Here is a 25451-nt window from a genome sequence, read left to right on the forward strand (position 1 = left end):
TGAGTGAAAATTTGTCTCAGAAAATAATGTTATTCCTCAAATAAACACGAAACTAAAATTCAGCTTTAAATTTTCAGTAATTTTTAAGATACTGGGGCTTTTGGTTAGGGCACAAGTGTCAAATATACAATAAATAAATAAATACATACATACATACATACATAAATAAAAGTAAATAAATAAAAAAAAAAATATATATATATACAGCCCGCGGACCAACACCAGCCCACCAAGGGTTCAATCTGGCCCATGGGAAGAATTTGTGAAATGCAAAAATGACCTTGAAGATATTAATAATCAAGGATTTACAGACCAATATGATCTAAAGTGGACTGGACTAGTAAAATACTATCATAATTACCTGTGAATAATGACAACTCCACAGTTTTCTCTTTGTTTTAGTGTAAAAAAAAAAAAAAAGTCAAATTACATGAAGATATTGACATTTATAAGTTATCTTTCCACAAAAAATGCGAATAACCTGAACAAATATGAACAACCTGAAATATCTTAAGAAAAACAAGTGGTGCCAGGCACAACAAGCCCCACCCCTCACATATTGTAGTTTATTTTGGCATTGATCCAGCTGATGTCATCATGTCTATGCGTGTGCTGATGTCAGCATATCAACTGCCTCTATATATGTGCCAAGTCTGAAGTAAATTGAAACAAAATTGATATTTTTATAGATATGTGAAATTGCGTCCATTAAAAGAAACTGGGAGAAGAAAAAAGATTTTAAAAATTCCAAAAAAATTGAAACTTTGACCTACTTTTCCCAAAATGTAATGACATCTATTCTGGGTCACTGCCAATTTATAACCCAATTTGGTATGAATTCACCCGATAGTTTTGATGCTACAGACATTTGAAATTTCACCCATTATAAGTAAATGGGTGAAAAAACGATTTTAAAAAAATTCCTGAAAATTTTAAACTTTGACCTACTTTTCCCAAAATGAAATCACATCTATTCTGGATGACTGGCAATCTATAAACCCAGTTTTGTATGAATTCAACCAACAGTTTTGCTGCTACAGACATTTGAAATTTCGCCTATTATAAGTAAATGGGGGAAAAAAAGATTTTAAAAATTCATAAAAAATTTTAGCTTTGACCTACTGTTCCCAAAATGTAATGACATCTATTCTGGTGGATTTTTACCAATATCCTGCATGTTTCTAAGTATTTTGTGCATTTGTAGATCCACTGTGATCTGTAAGTTGTAATGTACATGTGTAAATGATAGACATAATAGACACATAATACAATAATGTTAAAACTGCATTTATTCCTCTTAATAGATTTCAGGTTGTTCAAGTTATTCACAGTTTTAAAGGATAGTTTGTAGATGTAAACATGTTCATAAAGTAATTTTATTTTTTTTCACTGTAATTGTTTTATTGGTTCAGCCCACTTACGATTATATTAGGCTAAATGTGGGTCCCTGAACTAAAATGAGTTTGACATCCCTGGGTTTGGGTTTAACTGAAAAAACAAGAGGAGATGAGAAAAGGTTGCTTATTTCAATAAGTCATTACTTGTGAACTATTCATGACAGATGCATGAAATTTTCATAAGTTGTTCTAAGGTGCAAGCTGTTTTTACCCTCTGTAAAGGAAGAATCAGTAGAAAAAGCTGCATATTTGACAAATTACAGCTTGTGCTTCAGATGCACCTTTATGTCATCTCGTGTTCACTTCATCAAGATATTGTCAATACGACAATAATGTTAGCCCAAAATAACAACAGTTATCACAAAACTGTAGAGTTTCTGGTCAGATAACAACAAAAAGTCATCACACACAGCTTAAGCCTCTACAAATAATAGAAAACTACAGGAAAATGCTCTATAGTTGGGTTGTAACTTGCCTACATTTAACCCATAAAGACCAAGTGCTACTTGTGTGGCAGTTCCCAAATGATTTTTTTCTCTATATTTAACATTTCCTAAGTGACTTAACACTATTTATTATAAAATAATCCTCCGTATTTTGCATCTTTTCAGTGAAAATCAAGTATTTTCCAGTATTTAATATGCAGATCATATCGATGTTCATAAAAGCTCAGATTAAAGTGAAGGGTTATTATATCAGAAACAGGGAAAACTGAAGAAAAAGTAACTTTTTCGGTCAAATATATTATTAACTAAACATAAACCAAGTGCTTCCATCCACTGCCATTGATCCAACTCCATGGGTTTAACTGGTGAATCAATGTTGTAGAACAGGGGTGTCAAACTCATTTTAGTTCAGGGGCCACGTACAGCCAAATATGACAGGAAGTGGGCCATACCAGTAAAATAATATAAGTAATAGGATAAGAACTTTAGAGTGAAAAAAGTAAAATTCCATAATGAAAATGTTGACATCTACGAATTGTACTTGAACATAACACAAACAAATATGAACAACCTGCAAATTCTTAAGAAAAATAAGTGCAATGTTAACAATATTATGCCTTAGTTGATCATTTATACATGTGAGGTCACAGTGGATCTACAAATACACAAAACATTAACTAACAGGCAGAATATTATTAAAATTCCACACACTTCTCTTAGGAGATTTCATGTTATTCACTTTTTTTTTGTAAAAGGCAAGTCTGTAAATATTCTTGTGTAATATTACTCTTTTTTTACACTAAAACAAAGTGAAAAAAGAACAGTTTTCATAATTTATAGGTTATTATGATAGTATTTTACTGGTCTGATCCACTTTAGATTGAATTGACTTAAAACGATTTTAATATCCTTGATTATTAATATCTTCAGTGTCATTTTTGCATTTCAAAAATTCATCCCAGGGGCCGGATCGAACCCTTTGGTGGACCGGATTTGGCCCCCGGGCCACATGTTTGAGACCTGTGTTGTAGAAAATGATGGTGTTTCCAACATTCATTCAGGAGCCTCTGAACATCCATCTGATGACCATGAAAAGATGACAAACTATTTTACAACAATTATTTACATGTACTGATAGGATTAATGGATCAACAGGTATTAAACAGTTTAGATCAGAGGATGATTGTGGTCGGTGGTGGATGTTTGGGTCTTTATGAGTTAATAAGACATGAGAAAATTGTTATTCAGATCATGGATTGTGATTCTGTTGTTTAGCCTGATCACTTAGTCCTGCTTTGAAGCAACTTTTTAAGCTGAAAAACCCTCTGCTCTCCATATGTAGTCACACACAATATTTCACTGGATCGTATTTAGCTTTCATTACAGAGCGCATTGATTCACAAGGCGCATTGGGCACATTTATTCCCATCCAAACCTGCATTAATTTTTTTTTTAGCTAGGATCTTGTATTGATGATGGAGAGTCAGACTTCTGTGCAAAGTCTTTATCACATCCTTAAGACTCTCAGTAGGTTTCAGGTCTACACTCTGTGGTGTCCAATCCATGTGCGAAAATGATGTCTGATGTTCCCTGAACATCAGACAACATTGGGGTAAAAAAGGAACTTGTTGGAGCTGAAACACATTAATCACTACAATAAATATGGAATGAAAGGCTCTTAAATATTTGCTAAGTTAAATCCAGGTGGGGACTTTTCTTGGCCAGGCAGGAGTATGTTGACATTTTGTTTGTACCACTGTACAATAAAAATAATAATTCTCTCATTTGTGAGGCATCAAAAACAGAACTTGCATGTCAAATGCATATTGTTCATATACACTACAAACAAAAAGTTAAGGATATCTTTTTTTTTGGTATTTTTTTGTCATGTTTGCCATTTGTAAATAAAACTGTCTGGTCATTAAAAAAATGCGTTTCAATTCAATTTACACACAAAAAAGTAAAAAGCACTGTGCAAGAATCCCAACTGAAAAAAAACAGCCCAAAAATTAAAAATATCCTTAACTTTTTGTTTGTAGTGTATGACAAGGTCTACCATAAAAACCATTATGTCAATGGATTGTACACAGTAAAAAATGTAGTGTCAGTATTTCAAAGTCAAACTATTTTAACCTAGAGTATTATCAGCTCTATGGAGAGTAAACCAGCTCTAACAGTACACTGTAAAAAAAAAAAAAAAAAAAAAAACCCAAACAAAAAAAAAAAACGGTAAAATTCCGGCAGCAGGGGTACCGAAAAAATACTGTAAAATAACAGAAAATAACCATCTCATAAAAATACGGTAATTTTCCATAATTAAAACAGTCTTTTGCCCTAACTTTACATGAGATTTTGCACATTTTTTGTTTTACTTTTTAATGTTTAATAAAGAATATTTTCATGTATTAAAACAATCAAATTACACACACACACACACACACACACACATATATATAAATAAATTTTCAATAGACAGTATTAAACTTTAAATTAACAGTTTAATCTCATAAATATAATATTTGTACAATTATGATACATTTGCAAACGTATTTTAACTGTATTTTTCTGTTAAAAAAGAAGACGTTTCTTTAAAAAAATGGAAATTTTATGGTTATTCACAGTTACAGTTTTTTTCACGTTATTTTACATTTGACAAGTAAAATCACAGTCTGTTTTTGTAATTTCATTGATATTTTTCTGTATCTTTAAAATACAGGAAAAATCTATAAAATAAAGAATGAAAATTCTGTTAAATTACAGATTTTTTTTTTACAGTGTAGAGCTAAAAGTCAGTGGAAAGCTCTGCACAGATGGAGCGTAAAATTCAACTCCACAGAGTGATGATTAGTGCCAGTTTGCCGCATTGCATTGTGGGTACTTGACATTTTACTCACTGTATTCTACTTCATGTGCAGGGCTTTGAGAGGGGGTTTGTGTTAATGTTAATTTAGGTTAATATGTCTGTTTTACAACGTTTATTGGCCTTTTTATGTTTATTTTTTATTAATGTGACACCATTAGTCAAACCTGTCGGCAGAACAATCCCTTACCTGATTGTCACTATGAAGCTCTATATTGCAAGTAGAGAGAATTTAGCTCTTTCAAAGTAAAAGCATGTCCTGAGGTGATTGAAACCCATAGAGCAAATATTCCCCCTTTAAATTTTAAGTGTTACATTAATACATTTAATCTATCATCATCGCCCCAAGAGCTGCTTCAAGAAATTTATGAGAATCATCTCATGACTTCCATCTTGGGAACCCCTGCAATTCTACATTATTTCAGTATTAGCACAGGGTGCAAAAGAAAAGAAGAAAATAGAAGAAAATAACACTGCAGAGAAATAAATATTTACACATTAAGGAGTCATTTTTAAACTAAATTTGGAGTATAATTAACTATATAAAGTGTAATCATATTACTCTTAACAGTGTGAAAAAAACAGTGTTTAATATTTTTACACATATCATTGTTGATTTTGACACTGAATTGAGTAGAATTAACTCTGAAAATTTGACACTGGCCATAGAGTAAATTTTACTCTAATTTTGAGTGGGACCAAATGTTATTAAATTCACAGTTTTGTTTTGTTTTTTTACTGTGATATGTGTCTGCATTATTACACCCACAAAATATGAAGTTGAATCTCATTATTTATATTTTGAGAACATCTGCACTTCCTAAAATCATCCTCATATGGAAAAAGACCAAATTCAGAATACATTCATTCATTTTCTGAACCCGCTTTATCCTCAGAATACATATCGGCTAAAATTTGCTTAAAGGTCTTATTTCTGTCTTTGTGCATAAGAAATCAATAGAAGTGAATCCCCAAAGGAACTCTCTGTTGGTAAATGCAGTTATGCAAATTTACAGGATTTCAGTTCTGTTGCAACATGTTGATGTTCATATGAACTATGTTTTCAGCTCAAAAATGTCCAATTTCATCACAATTAATGCTAGATTTTCATGTCACAAATGGGCAAGTTATATTTGAACTGAATTTACCTGAAAACAAATATCCTATTCTTTTAGATTACCCAATTTTTCTTACAAGATTCTATCCTACATATCACGTTTTATTTTTACAGGTTGCAATCTGGAGTATGGTGCTGATCCATCCTGCTTATGTTACGCCAATACATACATTAAGAATGTCACACGTCACTTTTTAAATCAACAGTTTTCTAATAATAAGCATTTTTATAAAGAAATAACAATTCTATATTGTTATTTACTCTTTAGTTTGATGATAAACTATACAATAAATAATTCTGATCCTAGTTTTTGCACAGGGATCATTTGTGGAAACAGTGACATGGCTGCCGAGCATCAGTATGATGGGATCCGTAACAACCATGTCACATCCGTCCACTGCCACATTTTGTGTTTTTGTGTCAGCTGTTATTGTTTTAGATCCACAATACTAACATTTATAAATAAGAGGATAATCAGCAATAGTAAGTCTATAAGTTTATTCCTAATAAAGTACTGGTACTGACCAGAGCATCATGGGTAATGTCACGTCCGTCCACCAGCAAAAGTTTTCACATACACGTGCTATTCAAAATCCAATATTTCTGAAAATATTGCTTCCACTGTCAAATAATATCAGTAGTCTGTGCACAAATGGATTAGCATTATTTCAACACAGTTCTATGAATTTCTTACAACTTTTTTTTTTGGACAAACATGGCCACTCATTTGACCCCCTAAGTAAATTTTAGCCGATATAAATATCCAAACTGCTTATGCTGTTACATGACACCTGTCAAATTCAGAATATTGTCATATTCGTTAAAACAGCGGAATATCACACTGCCAGCATCACCCATTCCAAATGTCTCCTAAATGTTTGTCTGCTGAAGCGAGCACATTCTGCTGTCAAGTTGACGAACAGCCTTTTTTTTTTTTTTTTTTTTGTACAAACGTAATGTTTATAAATGAGGCCCCTGGCGTATTGTGACATAACAGACTATTCAGCTGCGAACAAGGTGTTAAAGATAAGGAACATGCTGCAGCTAATGGAGTGCTAATGACTGCAGAGAGACTCGAATAGATATAAAAAACCAGCACAAACAATGATACACGCTGCATATACGCGGTGGCACCAACAATTAAAGCGGGATGACACATATGCGGCACATTAAGTTTGCAGTGGCGTGATGCACCAATCAAGGAGACGCAGCATCACTTTGTTTCATTGTTCTAAAGACCCAGAATAAAATTCGGCCAAAGCCTCTAGTGTATGATGTATCTGTGGTGTGTGTGTGTGTGATTTGGGTCATCAGTATTGAGGCTGTGTGCTATATATACGCAGGACCTAAGGCTACACAGACTGCTTGCTAAACCGTCAGGATCCAACTCTCCAACAACGCTCAGACAACGCTTCTTGTTCCAAGAGAGGTCAGCTCAAAAAAAGTGATCTTTCTTCAACACTACGGTGTAAATTTCAAAGTTCAGTTTCATTTTTTTTTTTTACCAATGTGTTACCAAGACTCTGAGGTGCACCTTTTACCTCAGAGGGGTTGCATGTAAACTTTACCCTTAAAAAGTGTATGAACTCAAATGTCATGCCAGAAAAGGTCCCAAAAGGTTCTGGAGATAGAATGTGAGCCAGGCCACTTCTTTACCTGGACTTTGGCCAATAAAAGAACAAAACAAGGCCTAAAAAAGAGAATATAAAACTTATTCACCTGTGCACATCTACAATATTTCTGAAAGTTAGGGTATACAGGGTGGGGAAGCAAAATTTACAATATTTTGAGGCAGGGATTGAAAGACAGTGTATGACCAATTAGTTTATTGAAAGTCATGAGAATTTATTTGCCACAAGAAAATTGACATCATAGAAAATGTTTTTATTCTATGTGTCCTCCTTCTTTCTCAATAACTGCCTTCACACGCTTCCTGAAACTTGCGCAAGTGTTCCTCAAATATTTGGGTGACAACTTCTCCCATTCTTCTTTAATAGTATCTTCCAGACTTTCTCGTAATAATTTTGCTCATAGTCATTCTCTTCTTTCCATTATAAACAGTCTTTATGGACACTCCAACTGTTTTTGAAATCTCCTTTGGTGTGACGAGTGCATTCAGCAAATCACACACTGACGTTTGCTTTCCTGATTACTCATATGGGCAAAAGTTTCTGAAAAGGTATGGATAATAGTGTTAGGTATGATTATGACATCAATATATGTTTGGTTTCAAAACAACTGACGTAGTGCCTGCTGAGAAAAAACAACTAAATGTTCATTGTAAATTTTGCTTCCCCACCCTGTATATGAGAAAATAAATGCAGCTTATTCTTAAAGATGATAAAGACACACACACACCGCACTTACAACAATGCAATACATCTGATCAACATTAGTATCTATAAGAGCAACCACTTAATTGGTCTGTCCATTTATCTTGTCTTATATCTGTTCTGTCCCACTGTCATGTGTCGATCTGTCACTTTGTTAAGTCTCGTCCCTGTGCACTTTTGTTTATATGAACCCCTCCCTCTATGTATATGTGTACTAGCAAGGAATGTAGGACAATATGATTGTAAACTTGAAATTGTTACTGGTCACTTGTTAAGCATAAGCTGCAATTAAGAAATAAAGTTGTTCCCCGAAGAGGGGGTTCAGTACTTTTGATTTTGCCTCTATATACTATATACAGAAATGTTTACTATACCCATGTTTGGTATCTTTTATTTTCCAGCATAACTTCATCTATCTCATCTGTCTATTATTTTTTCACTTTAATCTACTTTAAAAACATAAAAGGCCAGAAAACACAAAAAAATATATAAAATCCGATTGAAAAATGTATATAATTTATTGCATAAATAACACAAAGATGCTTAACGGATCTTTTCCAAGACATTAAAAGTGAATATTGGTTCCAAATATTAGGTATATAAGATTAAAATTGTAATAAATTAAAACTATACTCAAATATTTAACATAAAAGCACATCTTCACACAGGTGTTTTCTCTGGAAAAGTGCGGTAATCAAACACAGTTATCTTGATAATTTGAATTTAAACGATAATACTAACCATTGGCAATTTTAGGTTTTTTAAGTTTATCGTTATACTGGTAATCGTTACATCTCTGGGATCAACAGGTATTAAACATTTAAATCAGTAGATGGTTTTGGATGCCATTGCCTGTTTGGGTCTTTATGGGTTAATGGCCAGAGGACTGTCTGCTCATTTACTTTATATATATATATATATATATATATATATATATATATATATATATATATATATATATATATATATATATACAGGGTGGGGAAGCAAAATTTACAATGAACATTTAGTTGTTTTTTCTCAGCAGGCACTACGTCAATTGTTTTGAAACCAAACATATATTGATGTCATAATCATACCTAACACTATTATCCATACCTTTTCAGAAACTTTTGCCCATATGAGTAATCAGGAAAGCAAACGTCAAAGAGTGTGTGATTTGCTGAATGCACTCGTCACACCAAAGGAGATTTCAAAAATAGTTGGAGTGTCCATAAAGACTGTTTATAATGTAAAGAAGAGAATGACTATGAGCAAAACTATTACCAGAAAGTCTGGAAGTGGAGGAAGCAACAAAAAACGTACCAAAGCTTTTATTAAAGCTCTCAAATCCAAAATCCTAAAGGATCCAACCAAATCCATGAGAAAAATGGCAATTGAACTTGAGGTAGACAACAAGACCGTTAGAAATGCAGTAAAATATGATTTGAAGTTAAAATCTTACACAAGAACACCAAAACACTTGTTGACAACAGCAACAAATCCAACTTTAGCAATTTTTGGGAATCATGTTTATGGCCGCCTTCTAGTCCAGATCTAAACCCTCTGGATTCTGCTATTTGGGGTGTTTTAGAACATGCTACCAATAGAACATCACACAGCAATGTCGACTTTCTTAAAGATACTATTAAAGAAGAATGGGAGAAGTTGTCACCCGAATATTTGAGGAACACTTGCGCAAGTTTCAGGAAGCGTGTGAAGGCAGTTATTGAGAAAGAAGGAGGACACATAGAATAAAAACATTTTCTATTATGTCAATTTTCTTGTGGCAAATAAATTCTCATGACTTTCAATAAACTAATTGGTCATACACTGTCTTTCAATCCCTGCCTCAAAATATTGTAAATTTTGCTTCCCCACCCTGTATATATACATACAGTATATATACAGGTAAAACAGCCATGCAAAAGTATAGTATTCTCACATTTTCAAGGTATCAGCAAAACACATTGCACATAAACTGCAGTCTTTTTTGCCGTATTATTAATTCATCGAATGGTGCTCTCTAAGGAGGAAATGAAGAGTTCAATGAAATACAAATATTTCCATCATTGTGCAAGCATGAATTCACTTTTCTCCCTGGCAGCTTTACAGAGGACGGGTTTGCCTCCTGCACAGAGTGTCAGTTTGATGTCTGCATGAGGCACAGACATGGAAATGTTGTTTGCCACCGAGAAAAGAGGGGGAGATGTAAATAAGGTGCTGAGGCATTAGAGTCGGGGGGGTAAAAAAAAAAAAAAAAAACAGCTGTTCTGTACTGTACTACTGCTTTTACTTTATACAAGAAAAGGTTGCAAAATGTCTGGAGCCATTTAGGGAAAAACTAAAAAATGGTTGAGTGCTGGACCGCTGTTACACTTTTTTTTTTTTCAATCCCTAAGAGCAGCCACAGAAAGATGAAAGTTCATTTTGAACACAATTTATGCTAATTTTGTTCTGTGTTAAACCTCTTAAGGAGGTGTTATCTTAGTTGCCTTAATAGAAGACAGATTTTTACTTGGAAGCTGTTCGGTTTTCTACACCGTAAGGGTCTAATAGTGAACCCAGAGTATTATCTAACACAAAGCTTTTTTTTTTTTTTTTTTTTTTTTAAAATCAGCTTGTTTTACTCGCTCAAGGTAGTGTGAGATTTTATTGAAATAAAAGCTCGACAGGGTCATGGGCTTGTTAACTTTACTGGCGTCCCCTAACGTAGCTGTAAATTGGTGTTTTCTCCATGTTTGGTGTGAAGAGTAAAGACATTTAAAAAAAGAGTCTTTAACAAAGCCTGGACCCGGCTCTGTCTCAGAAAGAAAGAATAGAGAGCATGAAATGCAGACTAGCTGAGTCTATCCCTTTCTCAGTGTCGCTTTGCCATTTACAGTTGCATCATCGTGCGGAGGCGAACGTGTGTGTGCGTTTGCATAAGTGTGTTTCGGTGTGCACGCCGATACAGGTGTGTGTCTACGAGCGTGTGCGGGTACAAGTGCGTGGGTGTTTCTATGGAGTCTGCGTGAGATTGTGGACACGGCTGCATGCATTTATCTGTGTGTGTGTATATGTGTGTGTGTGTGTGTGTGGACACAGCCTGAGGACAGATGTGGGTGCTTGACATTTCAAGAACCGATGTCAAAGACCTGCAGCTCTGCATCTGATGTGCGCTGTGTGCAGGACATCGTGTCGAGTCATGAATAAATGAAGTGACAGAGAGTAGGAGAGAGTGAGAGGAGACGGAGAGACATGGTGAGAAAAAGGCCTGACATTATCCCTTTAAAAAACATTTTTTTCATAGCATGTCAACAATGTGCAGAACAAAGTGCTGTGGGTTTAGGAGCAAAACTAGAGCAGGCGCTGCATCTAGGACTGCGGTCAGAGTAGAAGAAGTACAAACTGGTACTGTCAATGGTATTCCACTGACCATATAGAACAGGGGTGTCAAACTCATTTTCTTTCAGGGGCCACATTCAGCCCAGTTTGACCTCCAGTGGGCCGGACCAGTCAAATAATAGCATAATAGCCTATAAATAATGACAACTCCAAATTTTTTATATATATATATATAAAAAAATAATCTTAAATTATGAAATCATTTACATTTTACAAACTATCCAAAGAAAAAAGATGTGATTAACTTGAAAAAAATGACATTTCTGTGGAAAAATAAGAAATAATAAGAAAAAAATGATCAATATTATGCCTCAACTCATGATTTATACCTGTGCATTACAGATCAGATCTACCAAGGCACAAAACAGGCAGAATATTGTTAAAATTACACTTATTTTTCTTTAGACATTTCAGGTTGTTCATATTTGTTCAGGTTATTGACATTTTATTATTAAAGGATATCAGAGTTTAATGTTCTTTGCAATAAATCATAGAGAAGAAATTGGTGTTGCCATTATTTAGAGGCATAATGTCATATTATTTTTTTCACTCTGGGGAATTTTTTTTTACATTGCAGCTGCAAAAACCGACTATTTTATGAATAATTCACGAACATACTGTATATAAACATACATAAATATCCCAACAATTATACTGTATTACACCATATCCTCCTGAGACCCAGGAAAGTATAAGTCTTGGCTTTTTACGTTAAATAATTGCCTTTTTTTCTGTTTATTTTTTCATATACACTCTTTATTTTATTTTTTTTAATGTAATATCCTTTGTAGTGGACATCTTTTATTTTTCATTTATTTATTTATTTATTTATTTTTTAGTAAAGCGGTGAAACTCTTGTCTCCTACAGATGCCACAAATGCATTGCTGTGTTTCAGGAGGATATTACATTACACTATACATATACTATATAGTGGTAGTCAGGATTAGTGGTTTTCTATGATGTTTAGTGGAGCATTTTATGCCGATTAGTCTCCAGCTAAATGTGTTTTTCTCTGTCCAACCGGAGACAGAATCATATTGTCCTTCTTGTCATTTGTAATTATACAGTACATGATGCAGCCAGCTCTAAATCTCTTAGAATTAAAATGAAACGTACTAAATTATTATCGTCTTACTCTGATCCATGTACTGTGTCTCCTCCTATACCAAGGCATTTTCAAATAATTGAAAAAAAAAAAAAAAAATATATATATATATATATATATATATATATATATATATTAAAAAGCCTCTTTAAGTTCTGAAAATATTGCATTATTGAAGGATTTGTTTTTGCTAGAATGAGTATTATTTTTGGATTTTCCCAAATTTTCCATGTGTTTCTGATCAGACTTGTCAGAATGTGCCAATATTACAGTCTAAGAAGGTTTCTCAGATATGTTTTGTTTTTTTTGGGTTTTTTTCTTAAATTTGAGAAACAAAGCCTTTTGGTTTCAGTCAGTGATCCTCTCTGGTATAAATGAAAACCCAAAAGAATCTATATTTCTGGTCAGGCGGAGAAATGCGCTAACATATAAACATGATGAAAGACTTGGATATCAACAGGTTTTTGCAAATGAGCCAAAATCTCAGTGCTGGATATTTCAAGAAGATGGATGGAAGAATCAAAGAAAGCTGTGTGCAAATGTTTGTACAAAGAAAATGTACTGATTTATGCATAACTGCATCAAAAATATGATTCCTGTATTCCTGGAGTACTGGTTCTCATGCAAGACCAAATCATACTAACAAATATGTTCTTAAATATCACGTTTTGACTGATTTTGAGATTCAGACAATTAATTTTTTTAATCGTTTCAATTTTCTGTCAAGTAAGAACACTCTGAATTTAAGTATTTTGTTCAGTCTTCAGTTTACGCATCACGTTATTTTTATTATTTTTATGTAGGTATTTTAAAGTTTAATTTTAGACGTATATTTTACTGATTTTAAATTAGCCTTAGTTTTAGTCGTTTTTAATGTATTCATTTATTTATTAGTTATTTATTTTATTCATATGGCAAATACAGGTCCTCAGAAACAAGTTTCGTTCTCTTTTTTGTGATGGAATGACAAATAAAACTCCTTTGAATCCTTTGAACGTAATGTCTCGGAATTACTTGAATTCTCTCAGCCATTAGATTTACTTGAACTAAATCTTGTTAAATGATGCAAAAATAACAAATTTCTAGTGCGATAACAACAAAAAGCCATCGCACACAGTCTATGCTGCTGCTGAAGAAATAATAATACTTTATATAATAGTTGAACCCATACAGACCCAAACATTATCTACTGATCTAAAATATTTAATACCTGTTGATCCATGAATCCTATAAATACATGTAACTAATTGGTGTTAAAAGCAGTTTATCATCTTTTCATGGTCATCACATATGACCCATTTGGACATTCAGAAGCTCCGTGGTGAACGTGGAAACACAGTCATCTTCTACAACATTGATTCACCGGTAAAACCCATGGAGTTGGATCAATGACAGTGAATGGAGACACTTGGTTTTATGTTTGGTTATTGATATTATTGCTGAAAAAGCCACTTTTTCATCAGTTTTCTCTGGTTTTAATATGATAATCCTCAATTTTAATCTGAGCTTTAATGATCATCTCCATGGTCAGTGGATTAAATATAGGAAAATACATGATTTACACTGAAAAAGACACAAAATAAAAAATATACTATTGCAATAAATGGTGATAAATCACTTAAAGAAGGTTAAATAGAGAGAAAAATTCATTTGGGAACTGCTACAAAAGTAGCACTGGGTCTTTATGGGTTATGTTCACCTTTTGATCTCCAACATGAAGAGAGTCTGATTTGCACAGATGCTTTAAAGTGTAAAAATGCTTTTGATATGTGATAAAATATGGTGGACAAATTAGGTTTCCACAGGGTATTTTTTTTTTTTTTTACATTTTTAATGGAAGCACTGCAGCTGCATGTACAGAAAAAATCTAACTTGTATTTACTTACTAGATTTTGTCAATATTGTATTAATGTCAGTCCAAAATAATGCAAAAATACAGAATTTAATAATAATCTAATAATATTAATAACACTGCATGTCCATATCTTGCATGTAGGATGTAATTGTGAATAAGCAGATTTGTCTACTATTAGGCTTTTTTTTTTTTCTTTACTTCTATTATTTTATTTTATATATTTTTTTATTTTACCTTTTTTGTTCTATGAGTACTTTGCTTTTTTTTTTTTTTTTTATTACTATCATCAAGTATATCATGTAGAACCAGGGGTGTGAAGAATGGGACATCCTTAATTCCTCTGAAATTGAATATTCAAATGTTCAATGTAACCAAAAATATATAACCAAAAAGTTATAAATATGTTTTTAAAAAAAATAAAGAAAAAATAAAGAATTTCTAGTGATAACAACAACAAAAAGCCACCACACAGAGTTTACACTTCCAGAAACTACAACAAATACTGTTGTCATTTTGCCAATATTTAGAGGACGTGTGAACGTTCTGATTGATATTCTGCTTGACACAACTGGCGGTGCAGATAATATTTAAAAACAGTCTTCTAAACCCTTTTGTAAACTTCATTCAAGGCATCCCCTTCCAGTAGACTTCTTCATTCCTTTTCTTTTTTCATTTCTGTCCTCATCTTTGCAGTGACCCTTGGTATCATATAACTGTTTAGTATAACTAATGACTATTAACACAACCATTATGCATCAGACTGTAATCTTTATTTAAATTTCTTTCTTTTACATGATAAAAGTCTGTCGAACTGTGTGCCCCCTTTTCTTTTGTTTTTATTTTCTTTTGTTCATTTATTTTTCCCTCTCTGTGAGCCTTTGGGTGGGTGGAGTTTGATGGTTGTGTGTGTTGTTCTGCCTTGGACTAGTTCATTTGTCCTATGTTGATGTAGTTCAGGGGTCTCAAACATGCGGCTCGGGGGCCAAATGCGGCCCACCAAAAGTTCCAATGCGGCCCATGGGATGGATTTGCAAAGTGCAAAAATTCCCCCGTCAAAGCTGTCGAACTCATTTTAGTTCAGGTTCCACAAACAGACCAATATGATCCACAGTAAAATAATAGCAGAAAAACCTACAAAAAATAATGACTTCAGATTTTCTTCTGGGTTTGATGTGAAAAAACATTACATTATGCCTATAAATAATGACAACTTCAGATTTTTGTCTTTGTTTTAGTCCAAAAAATAACTTTAAATTATGAAAATATTTGCATTTACAAACTATCCTGTAACAATAAAATGTGAATAACCTGAACAAATATGAACAACCTGAAATGTCTAAAGAAAATTAAGCACAATTTTTAAAATTTTCTGCCTGTTACTAAGTATTTAGTGTCTTTGTAGATCCAATCCATGATGCACATATATGGATGATAAGTTGAGGCATAATATTGTTAAATTGCACTTATTTTTCATAAGAAATGTTAGTTTTTTCAGATTATTCACTTTTTTTAATTTGGATAGTTTATAAAATTAAGTATTTTCATAATTTAATGGGATTTTTTTGCACTAAAACAAAGACAAAAATTTGGAGTTGTCATTATTGATAGGTTATTATGCTATTATTTTACTGGTCCGGCCCACTTGAGATCAAATTGAGCTGAATATGGCCCCTGAAAGAAAATTAATTTGAGACCCCTGATGTAGATGCTTATTTGAAAACTGAAAATAAAGTCTTAAAAAAAAGGTCTTCTATGAGGCTATTGTCTTTATAGAACAAGGGCAAAACCAGAATATTTTTCCAAGTCCAAAAATGTGTCACTCTTACAAACTAAAATTACTCCAGAAGAACGCAAAGACATTAACCTGCAATAACCACTGTCACCCTTTTTACTCCACAGACAAAAGGAACAAACACCTCAAGGGAAACAAAGTGGTTTTCTGCTAAAAGGAAGAAAAAAAAAACTTCCATTAGCATTTTATCTTGTTCAATTAACCTGACCTCATCTGTACACAACAAACTGAAATGACAGAGCTGTCACCATTACCTGTCCAGCCAGGCTAGCAGGCTTTTGGCAGCGGTGATGAGGTCGACCACAGAGGTCAGCAGATCGTTGGGAAGCCGCCGTGAGGATCTGCTCTCTGATTGGCTGCTTCTGCGGCGGCCGGAAATAAAGTTCTGCAGGTTCTTGGCTGAGGCGCCCAGTTTGTGAGCCAGAGTCCTCACACTCTCCGTCTCCAGTCCTGAGTTCTGCGCAAACAGAAAAGCAGATTAGCCAAGTGAGAAACAGCATGAATACAAATCAGACTCTTATTTTGTCAACATATTAACCACCTTATTATGAGGTGAGGAGCGCATATTAATTACTAATAGTACACAGTGACACACTTGGAGAAACACAATTATACTTGGGATGAAAAAGACTATTAGAGTAATTATTACTGCACACAATGTTGTCTATTAGCATCAATGACAACTTTAATTTATGAGGCTGGCAGGTTCTGCTGCTATGTTAGAGTCCTGTGGTCTGGATGCAGGAGATCAATCTCCCAATAGAAGGAGGTGGTACTTTCACTGGAGGAGAACTCAACGAATTAAATCAAAGTCCAAATATGACTTCCTATCAGTGTTCAATAGAGACTATATTGATATCGCTAACCATTTCAATTTTACACTCTAAAAAAAAAAAATACGAAAAAAAAACCGTATTATTCCAGCAGCAGGGGTGCCAAAAAAACTGTTAAATAATGGAAAATAACCATCTCAAAAAAATACGGTAATTTTCCATAATTAAAATACAGTTTTTTGCCCTAAATTTACATGAGATTTTGCTTTTCTTTTTTTTTTTTTAACTTTTTAATGTTTAATAAAGAATATTTACATGTATTAAAACAATCAAATTACCTATATATATATATATATATTTATATGAATAATTTTCAATGAGACTAAGTTGTACAATCCACTGTTAAAAACTGTATCTGGACAGTTTATCAGTGCTTATACATGTTATACATTCACAAAAATACATTTATTCAACATTTTTGTTGTGAAACCTCCCGTAATTTACACAAGATATTCATCAATTAATGAACAAGTCTTGTTAAACTTACAGAACAAATACTTCTTATCAGTTAATTAGCAGTAATCTTATCTTCTTTTACTTATTTTACAGTATTAAACTTTAAACAAACAGTTTAATCTGATAAATACAAAATAAATATTTATGAAATTATGATGCATTTGCAAATGTATTTTAACTGTATTTTTCTGTAAAAAAAAAAAAAAAAGAAATAATCTCTTTTTAAAAATTCAGTTACAGTTTTTTCATGTTATTTTACATTTGACATGTAAAATCACACTATTTTTGTCATTTAATTGATATTTTCCTGTATCTTAAAAATACAGGAAAAATCTTGAAAAAATAAAGAGTGAAACTTCTGTTAAATTACAGTTTTTTTACAGTGTATAAGCCATCAAAATATGATCCATTATAAGTAAAGGCAAATTTTTAATATTTAAAAAAATTCATCAAAAAATCTAAATATCTCAAAAGTGTTAACAAACTTTGTAGACATTGTCCCAAGGAAGGTACAAAAAATATGAAATGAATCCAAGAAGCACTTTCAGGAAGAAGATTGTTGAAATGTAGATACTGACCTCGAGTTTGACCCTTCAAAGTCACTCAAGGTCAAAGGTCATGGACCCAAATAAAAGTCCATATGTACGACTTCCTATCATTAGTAACTATACTGATATCTGTGACCATTTCCATGTTATAAGCCATCAAAATATGGACCCATTATAAGCAAAGGCAAATTTTCAATATTTAAAAAATCCATAAAAATTTCAAAAATATCTCAAAACTTTCAACAACCTTTGCAGACATTGTCCCAAGGAAGCTACTGAAAATTTTCGAAATTAATCCAACCAGTTATTTTGGAGGGGAAGATTGTTGAAATGTAGACATTGACCTTGAGTTTCAGACTTTAAGGTCACACAAGGTCAAAGGTCATGGACCCAAATCAAAGTCCATATATGACTTCCTATCAGTGCTCAATAGTAACTATAGGGATATCTGTGACCATTTCCATGTTATAAGCCATCAAAATATGGACCATTATAAGCAAATGCAAATTTTTAATATTCAAAAACAATTCCTAGAAAATTAAAAAAATCTAAATGTCGTAAAACTGTGAACAAACTTTGTAGACATTGTCCCAAGGAAGCTACTTAAAAATTTTGAAATGAATCCCACCAGTAGTTTCAGAGAAGAAGAATGTTCGATGGTAGACATTAGTGACCTTGAGTTTGACCCTTCAGGGTCACTCAAGGTCAAAGGTCATGGATCCAAATGAAAGTCCATATATGACTTCCTATCAAAGCTCAATAGTAGGTATATTGATTGATTGATTGATTGATTGATTGATCTCTACCCATTTCCATGTTATAAGCCTCAAAATATGGCCCATTATAAGTAAAGGAAATTTTTTTTTATATTTCAGAAATTTGTCAAAAATTCCAAAACAAAATTTCTCAAAACTGTGAACAAACTTTGCAGACATCGTCCCAAGGAAGCTACATAAAAATTTTGAAATCAATTCAATCATTTCCCTGTTATAAGTCATCAAAATATGGCCCCATTATAAGTAAATGCAAATTTTTAATATTTAAAAAATTTGTTAAAATTTCAAAAGCCAAAATATCTCAAAACTGTGAACAAACTTTGTCCCAAGGAAGCTGCTTAAAACTTTGAAATGAATCCCACCAGTAGTTTCGGAGAGGAAGATAGCCGAAATGTAGACATTGACCTTGAGTTTGACCCTTCAAGGTCACTCAAGGTCAAAGGTCATGGACCCAAATGAAAGTCCGTATGACTTCCTATTAGTGCTCAATAGTAACTATATTGATATCTGTGACCATTTCCATGTTATAAGCCATCAAAATATGGACCCATTATAAGTAAAGGCAAATATTTAATTTTTAAAAAATTTGTAAAAAATTAAAAAATCTAAATATCGCAAAACTCAAACTTTGTAGAAATTATCCCAAGGAAGCTACATTAAAAAAATATAAATGAATCTGACCAGTAGTTTCAGAGAAGAAGATTGTTGAAATGTAGACATTGAGTTTGACCCTTCAAAGTCACTCAGGGTCAAAGATCACCTCGATCACCTTTATTTATTGATGTATTTGCTGTGCCATTAGTTCCTTGTACACAAAAAATGTTTGATTTTTTCTTCTGCTCAAAACAAACAAATGAATGAATGAAATGACGATGGCGACAGCAAAGACGACATCACAGTAGCTCATGGGCTGTTGGGCGGTGAGCTAAAAAAATCTGAATACTTTCCTTCAGGAATGTTAAATCAGTTCAGACAAAAGATATTTAATAATTCATCTGGGTTTAAAAGGATTTATTGCAGCCTTTAGACCCGAAGACCAAGACTGTTTTCCTACTGAAAGTGACAACAGGGAGCAGTAAGGATCTGATTCACGCCGCTGACAATTTAAGTACTGCATGGCTTGTACTGTGCATTCAAGCAGAACAGCATACATTAAAGCTGCAGCTGTAAAGAAGGTAAATGAGTGTCCACCACTGCACTGGAAACACACAATCACACACAAACACACACTCACCAGAGCGCAGAGCAAGTCCACAGCCTCCAGAATGAGCTCCTGGTGTCCGATCCGAGAGACGCCCAGTTCCTCCAGTTCAGCGTGGCTAATCCTCAGCAGCCTCTCCCCACACACACCCCCGCGCTCAAAAACACACACGTACTGCTGCAAACAGTCATCCAGACCTGGAGAAAACACACATTTATTGAGGTTAACGGCAATAAACACTCAATTTGGGTGCAAAATGAGATCGCAAGCAGAAAGATGAATATTGTTTTCATCTTCTGAGTGAAATAAAATAGTATGTGTATTGTTCGTGAGTGTGTGGAGAGTATATACACAAGGCTGATAATACTGATAACTAGGGATGGGAATCGAGAACCGGCTCTTTTTGAGAACCGGTTCCCAGTAGCTCGATTCCTTGAAATTGTTTGCCTGCCTGCTTAACGATTCCGCTTATCGATTCCGCCTTCGTTGCACATGTGCGATGACGTCACACGTACGCTGCATTGTTTTGGTCAGAACGTAGCCAACATGGCATTGAGGCAGAAACGGTCTAAACAGACGACACCAGGTCCACTGGAACACTGTCAAAGCTTCCATGTCTTCAAAAGGGTGGAATCCCTCCAATATCCTCAAACATTTGTCCACAGCATGTGAATCATTTACAGGAATGTCACGTATTTTATACGCTACCTAGCGGCGCTTGTGAATGTAGCAGCAGAGTTAACGCCGGGCCAGTTCCGGTTCCGGTGTGGGCAACAAACGTCATAACTCCTCAAATATAAGTTTCTGAAGGTAAGAAGGGATAAGAAATGAGGTGCACAACAACGGGAGACAAGCCGAGCCGAGTCAAACCGGTTCCACGTAGTAGAAATGTGGCAATAGAGGAATTAGTCAAATATCTTTAGTTTCACTTTCACTGTACCCCCCCCCCCCCCCAGAACTGGGATGGAGTCATCTGTTATTATTATTTGCACATACTGTATATGTTATATTTTCTGTGCAGAGATGGAAATATAAAAGACAGTTAATGCAAACACACCCAATTGTGCTCTTTTATTCCTTCACCCAATGAGAATCGATAAGAGAATCGGATCGATAAGCAATATCGATAATGGAATCGGAATCGTTAAATTCTTAACGATTCCCATCCCTACTGATAACACACTCGCTAGATCAGTGTTTTTCAACCTTGGGGTCGGGACCCTACGTGGGGTCACCTGTAATTCAAATGGGGTTGCCTGAAATTTCTAGTAATTGATAGAAAAAAAAAACAACAACTTACTAATAAAAAATACATGTTGAGTTGAGAGAGACAATCCCATTCCATAACAGACAAACTGTGAAGCTGAAACTGCAGCACTGTGGTTCTGTTTATGTGTCAAATGTTCATTGTGGTCGGTTTCAGATGCTGCAGCTCTTTCATAATTCATAGTTTGAGTTATTGTTTGTTCAGTATTAATTGTCAGCCTTGTAAATCCAAACTGGACTGACTGTACATATCCTGACCAAGGAAAAAAAAAATTCTCACTTTGTGCAGTAATCTACACCTGGCTTTTCTGCCTCTGTCCATAATAATATACATTATATAGACTAATAATGTCCTCTAAAATTAACCTGTATTTGCAACATTGTATAGCAAACTATTACATGATCAAAAACAAATTAATTTTAGCCAAAAAAAAAAGTCTCAGTTTTGAATGTCTGGGGTCGCCAGAAATTTGTAATGTTAAAATGGGGTCATGAGCCAAAAAAGGTTGGGAACCACTGCACTAGATGTTTCCTATGGGATTTATTTCGAATTCAGCCTGAAAAACACTGTTTTATATGAAGCAAATATGTAAAAAGCAGCTCAGTTATCATCTGGAACCTGGAATGGGTTTTGTTTCTACCTGTATTCGATGCCACTTGAGCCAGACTTCAACTGTTCTGGGAATTTCCATTTTTATCCATGTTTTGTGGGGAATATTTTTGACATGTTTTAACATATGCGTCAAGTACCAGTAGATCCCAACCTAGTTACTGCTATTTTTGGAGTTCCTGGAGAAAATATTTGTGCATTAAAGCACCCCAGGCAAACTTTATCACATTTATCTTCAAGCCCAGAGACGTATTCTCCCTTAAGCTCCCATCTTACACTAATTAGGTCAAAGAGGTGCTATCCTGAAGTTTTTGAAGAAATTACATTGCAGAAGAAGTATCCAGATGAAAGTCCTCAATCTTTCCTTTAATGAGACATGCCAGTTTGCAGTGGAAGACATATAAGACATTTCTTTAATCCACTGATTAAATGACAGTCCTTGAATGTCCTTCCATTTTTAAGAAATAACACACTTTGGGCCAGATCTACTAAAGGTTTGCGTGCATAAAAATGTGTGCAAATTCATTACACACGCAACAAAATGTACAAAGTGATTAAGTGACTAAGGGTTGCATCTTTCAAAGGTGCAAAATAGTGCGTCTGCATCAAGGTTATAATAGTTTTGGATTTTTCATTATAGTTTAGTTTTATTTAGTTTTGACTTTATTTTTCACAAATTCAGTTAGTTTTAATTAGTTTTAGAGCAGGTTTGCTAGTTTTTATTAGTTTTCATTTTTTTCAGTTTTAGTTTACTTTTAGTATTAATTTTAGTTTTGTTGAATTTTTTTATCTTCTTCGCCATCGTATTCAAATAAATCCCATACAGGACTCTGCTTTCTCTGAACTTTAGTCTCCATGTTTCCAGGTAGAGTGGGGATGAACAGACGACTCTAAACGACAAGTGACGAGAAGTGACGGACCGTGAAGTGTCACATGGTACCACTAGCTAAAATCACTAGAGTGAAATAAATCGATTTTGTATCAATCCGACATTGACAAAGACGAAAACGAAGGGAATTTATTCAATAATTTTTAATACATTTTATTTAGTTTTGTAAGCACACAATACAGTTTTAGTTATCGTTTTTTCTTTTAATTATAGTTTTTATTTATTTCAGTTAACGAAAATGTTTTTTCAATTCTAGTTTTCGTCATGTCGTTTGTTTTCGTTAACGATAATAACCTTGGTCTGCAACCAGTTGGTACATTTGCTGCAATAAATATGCAACATGGGACGTTTACACGCAATTATGCGTGTGCTGAGAGGAGAAAATGTAGAAATACTAGTTTAGCACACACAAAGTGATTTATCAAACCCCAAAGCCATTTTGCTCGTATAAACTGTGTCTATATTTAACATGTCTCAAAGGGAGGTGCAAACAGTTTGTATGCGTAATTGCGCACACATGGAAGTGGTTTAAATGATGAAATGAGATGCAGAGAACGCATTTTTCACCCTCATGTGAACATTTTTGGAATGACGGAAGAAAAAACACACACACACACACTTTGCAGGACTCTTTTCCACTTGATGTGATGATTGTGATTTAAAAATACGCACTGACATTAGGCTACAGTGTGACATAATTATGTACGCTTGACAGTCATTCAATCCAACAACCCCCCCTCCAAAGTGAAAAATGAATGAATGAGTTATGCATTACCTTCTATGATAAAACTCCTCCAACTTTACATTTCCTTGCATCTGGATCCTTTCAGCACACTGTGACCATTAATGCTGATGTATCCCAGAGCACTTTTTACAGTGTATTGTCTCCAGTAGCGCACAAAAAAAAAAATCCTCATTTAAATAAGATGTTGACATTTACACAAGCAATCTTAGTAAATCACCTGCAAACCACGGTTCTACCCCACACGCAAAATTCTAGATTGCGCACGCAAATTAGTACACGCAAATTGGGATCTTAATAGATCTGGCCCACAGTTTTGTTTTGTTTCTTCTTTTTTTTTGTATAAACCTGTGAAACTCTGTAGCTGGGTCTTAGAGGATTAACTTTATGAGATCGCAGAGCAGTCCAAATTCCAAAACTAAGATGGCTTTTTTTCATTGTATTACGTAGGGTCTATAGAGACTGCCCCCATGTGGTTTGGAGAGTATTGCCTTTATAACCCTTTGGAAATAGAGTTTAAACTATGTGTCCACAAATGTGAACGTCATGCATGAAAGGGTGAATCAAAAAAAAAAAAAACTTTGACATAACAGAAGTAGGCCCAATCAGAAATCCAATGATACATGATGCTTTTTCACATTATATTGTCACACAGCTGCTTTCTTAGAGCGACAGGCCATCTGCCTCCATCCCAGCTCAAATCTGCCTGGAATAAATGCATCATTCATGTGTTCATGTGCCTATTTTTGCTACAGAAATGCCACTATGTATATTCCTAACAACACTATGTAGTCTTAACAACGACAAACTTGCTCCAATGTTCTCCTGCATTTGCATTTCATATTAGTTTTTTTGCTTATTCAACTTTCTTTTTTGTTTTCTTCCCAGTTTTCCTGAGGGTTCTGCTATATTTGTGTTGTATATTTTGGAGAAAAAAAAATTATACATAAAGTGATTAAAATGCATCAATAGAGAGGAAGATGTTCTCAATTACACACAAAATTAGTTTAGGAAGACTTTTTTTTTTGCAGCATTATTTATTCATTTATTTATTTAAAAGCAAACAGTCTAATCGGAGTCTTCTGAAACTCTGCTGTTCCATTACAATATGTCTGCACTGCAGGGTGTCAGTATTTATAGAGTAGCTGTCTGAATACTGGCTGTAATCATATATATTTTTATGTCTTTTATGGGAGTAAATATAAGGTTTTATGAGGCCCGGACACAGGAGGGGACTCTCATCCCAGATATCATCACTCTTTGTGTGTCCGCAGCTCAGACACTCTTCAACACATTCATTCTCTGATCAATAACAATATGATTCCAGGGTAAAACCACAGGGTCCAGGCTTCCCTCCATAGGCACTAATCAGCTTTCATTGTCATACTTTGACCAGCGGTTTCCCTCTTCAGAATCTGTCTGTAGGGGTGACTGATTTCCCTCTGTCTGCAGGGAAAAACACTTGACATGTTTTTTTTTTTTTTTTTTTTGCTGCTTGTTTCAGTTTATCTCGGATAATGCAACATTTGCATATGCTAATGCTCATGCTAATGGTAATACTGTGTGTGTATTACGGGTAAAATCCAGAGACTGAACATCCCTGCAGGGGTAATAAAGTGAGTTAACCTTTAACCTTTTTAACCGATGATAAAATTTAAATACTGCTGTTAACAAATAATTTACATTTAAAAGCTTATTTGTCGATGCTCCACATGAATAAAAAACACTGCTCTTAGCTCTTATTTTACCGTGAGTTCACTTAGACAGAATTAAAAATACTTTAACCCATAAAGACCCAGTGCTGCTTTTGTGGCAGTTCCAAAATATATTTTTCTCTATATTTAGCTTTTCTGAAGTG

The 25451-nt window shown here is 34.0% G+C and overlaps 1 protein-coding gene across 2 annotated transcripts in view; it reads right to left on the reverse strand.

Moving 5' to 3' along the window:
- The window catches only part of cnksr2a (connector enhancer of kinase suppressor of Ras 2a), a 151408-nt gene that overhangs the window by 103135 nt on the left and 22822 nt on the right, over positions 1 to 25451 (reverse strand). For both annotated transcript variants that reach the window (XM_030123454.1, XM_030123453.1), the window contains exons 2-3: positions 20120 to 20283; positions 16527 to 16729 (exon numbers count right to left, since the gene is read on the reverse strand). In XM_030123454.1, the coding sequence (XP_029979314.1) occupies positions 16527 to 16729; positions 20120 to 20283 (367 nt within the window). The remainder of the gene's footprint in view (positions 1 to 16526; positions 16730 to 20119; positions 20284 to 25451) is intronic.

Source organism: Sphaeramia orbicularis, chromosome 20 (assembly GCF_902148855.1).
Source record: "Sphaeramia orbicularis chromosome 20, fSphaOr1.1, whole genome shotgun sequence".
NCBI classification, from domain to species: Eukaryota; Metazoa; Chordata; class Actinopteri; order Kurtiformes; family Apogonidae; genus Sphaeramia; species Sphaeramia orbicularis.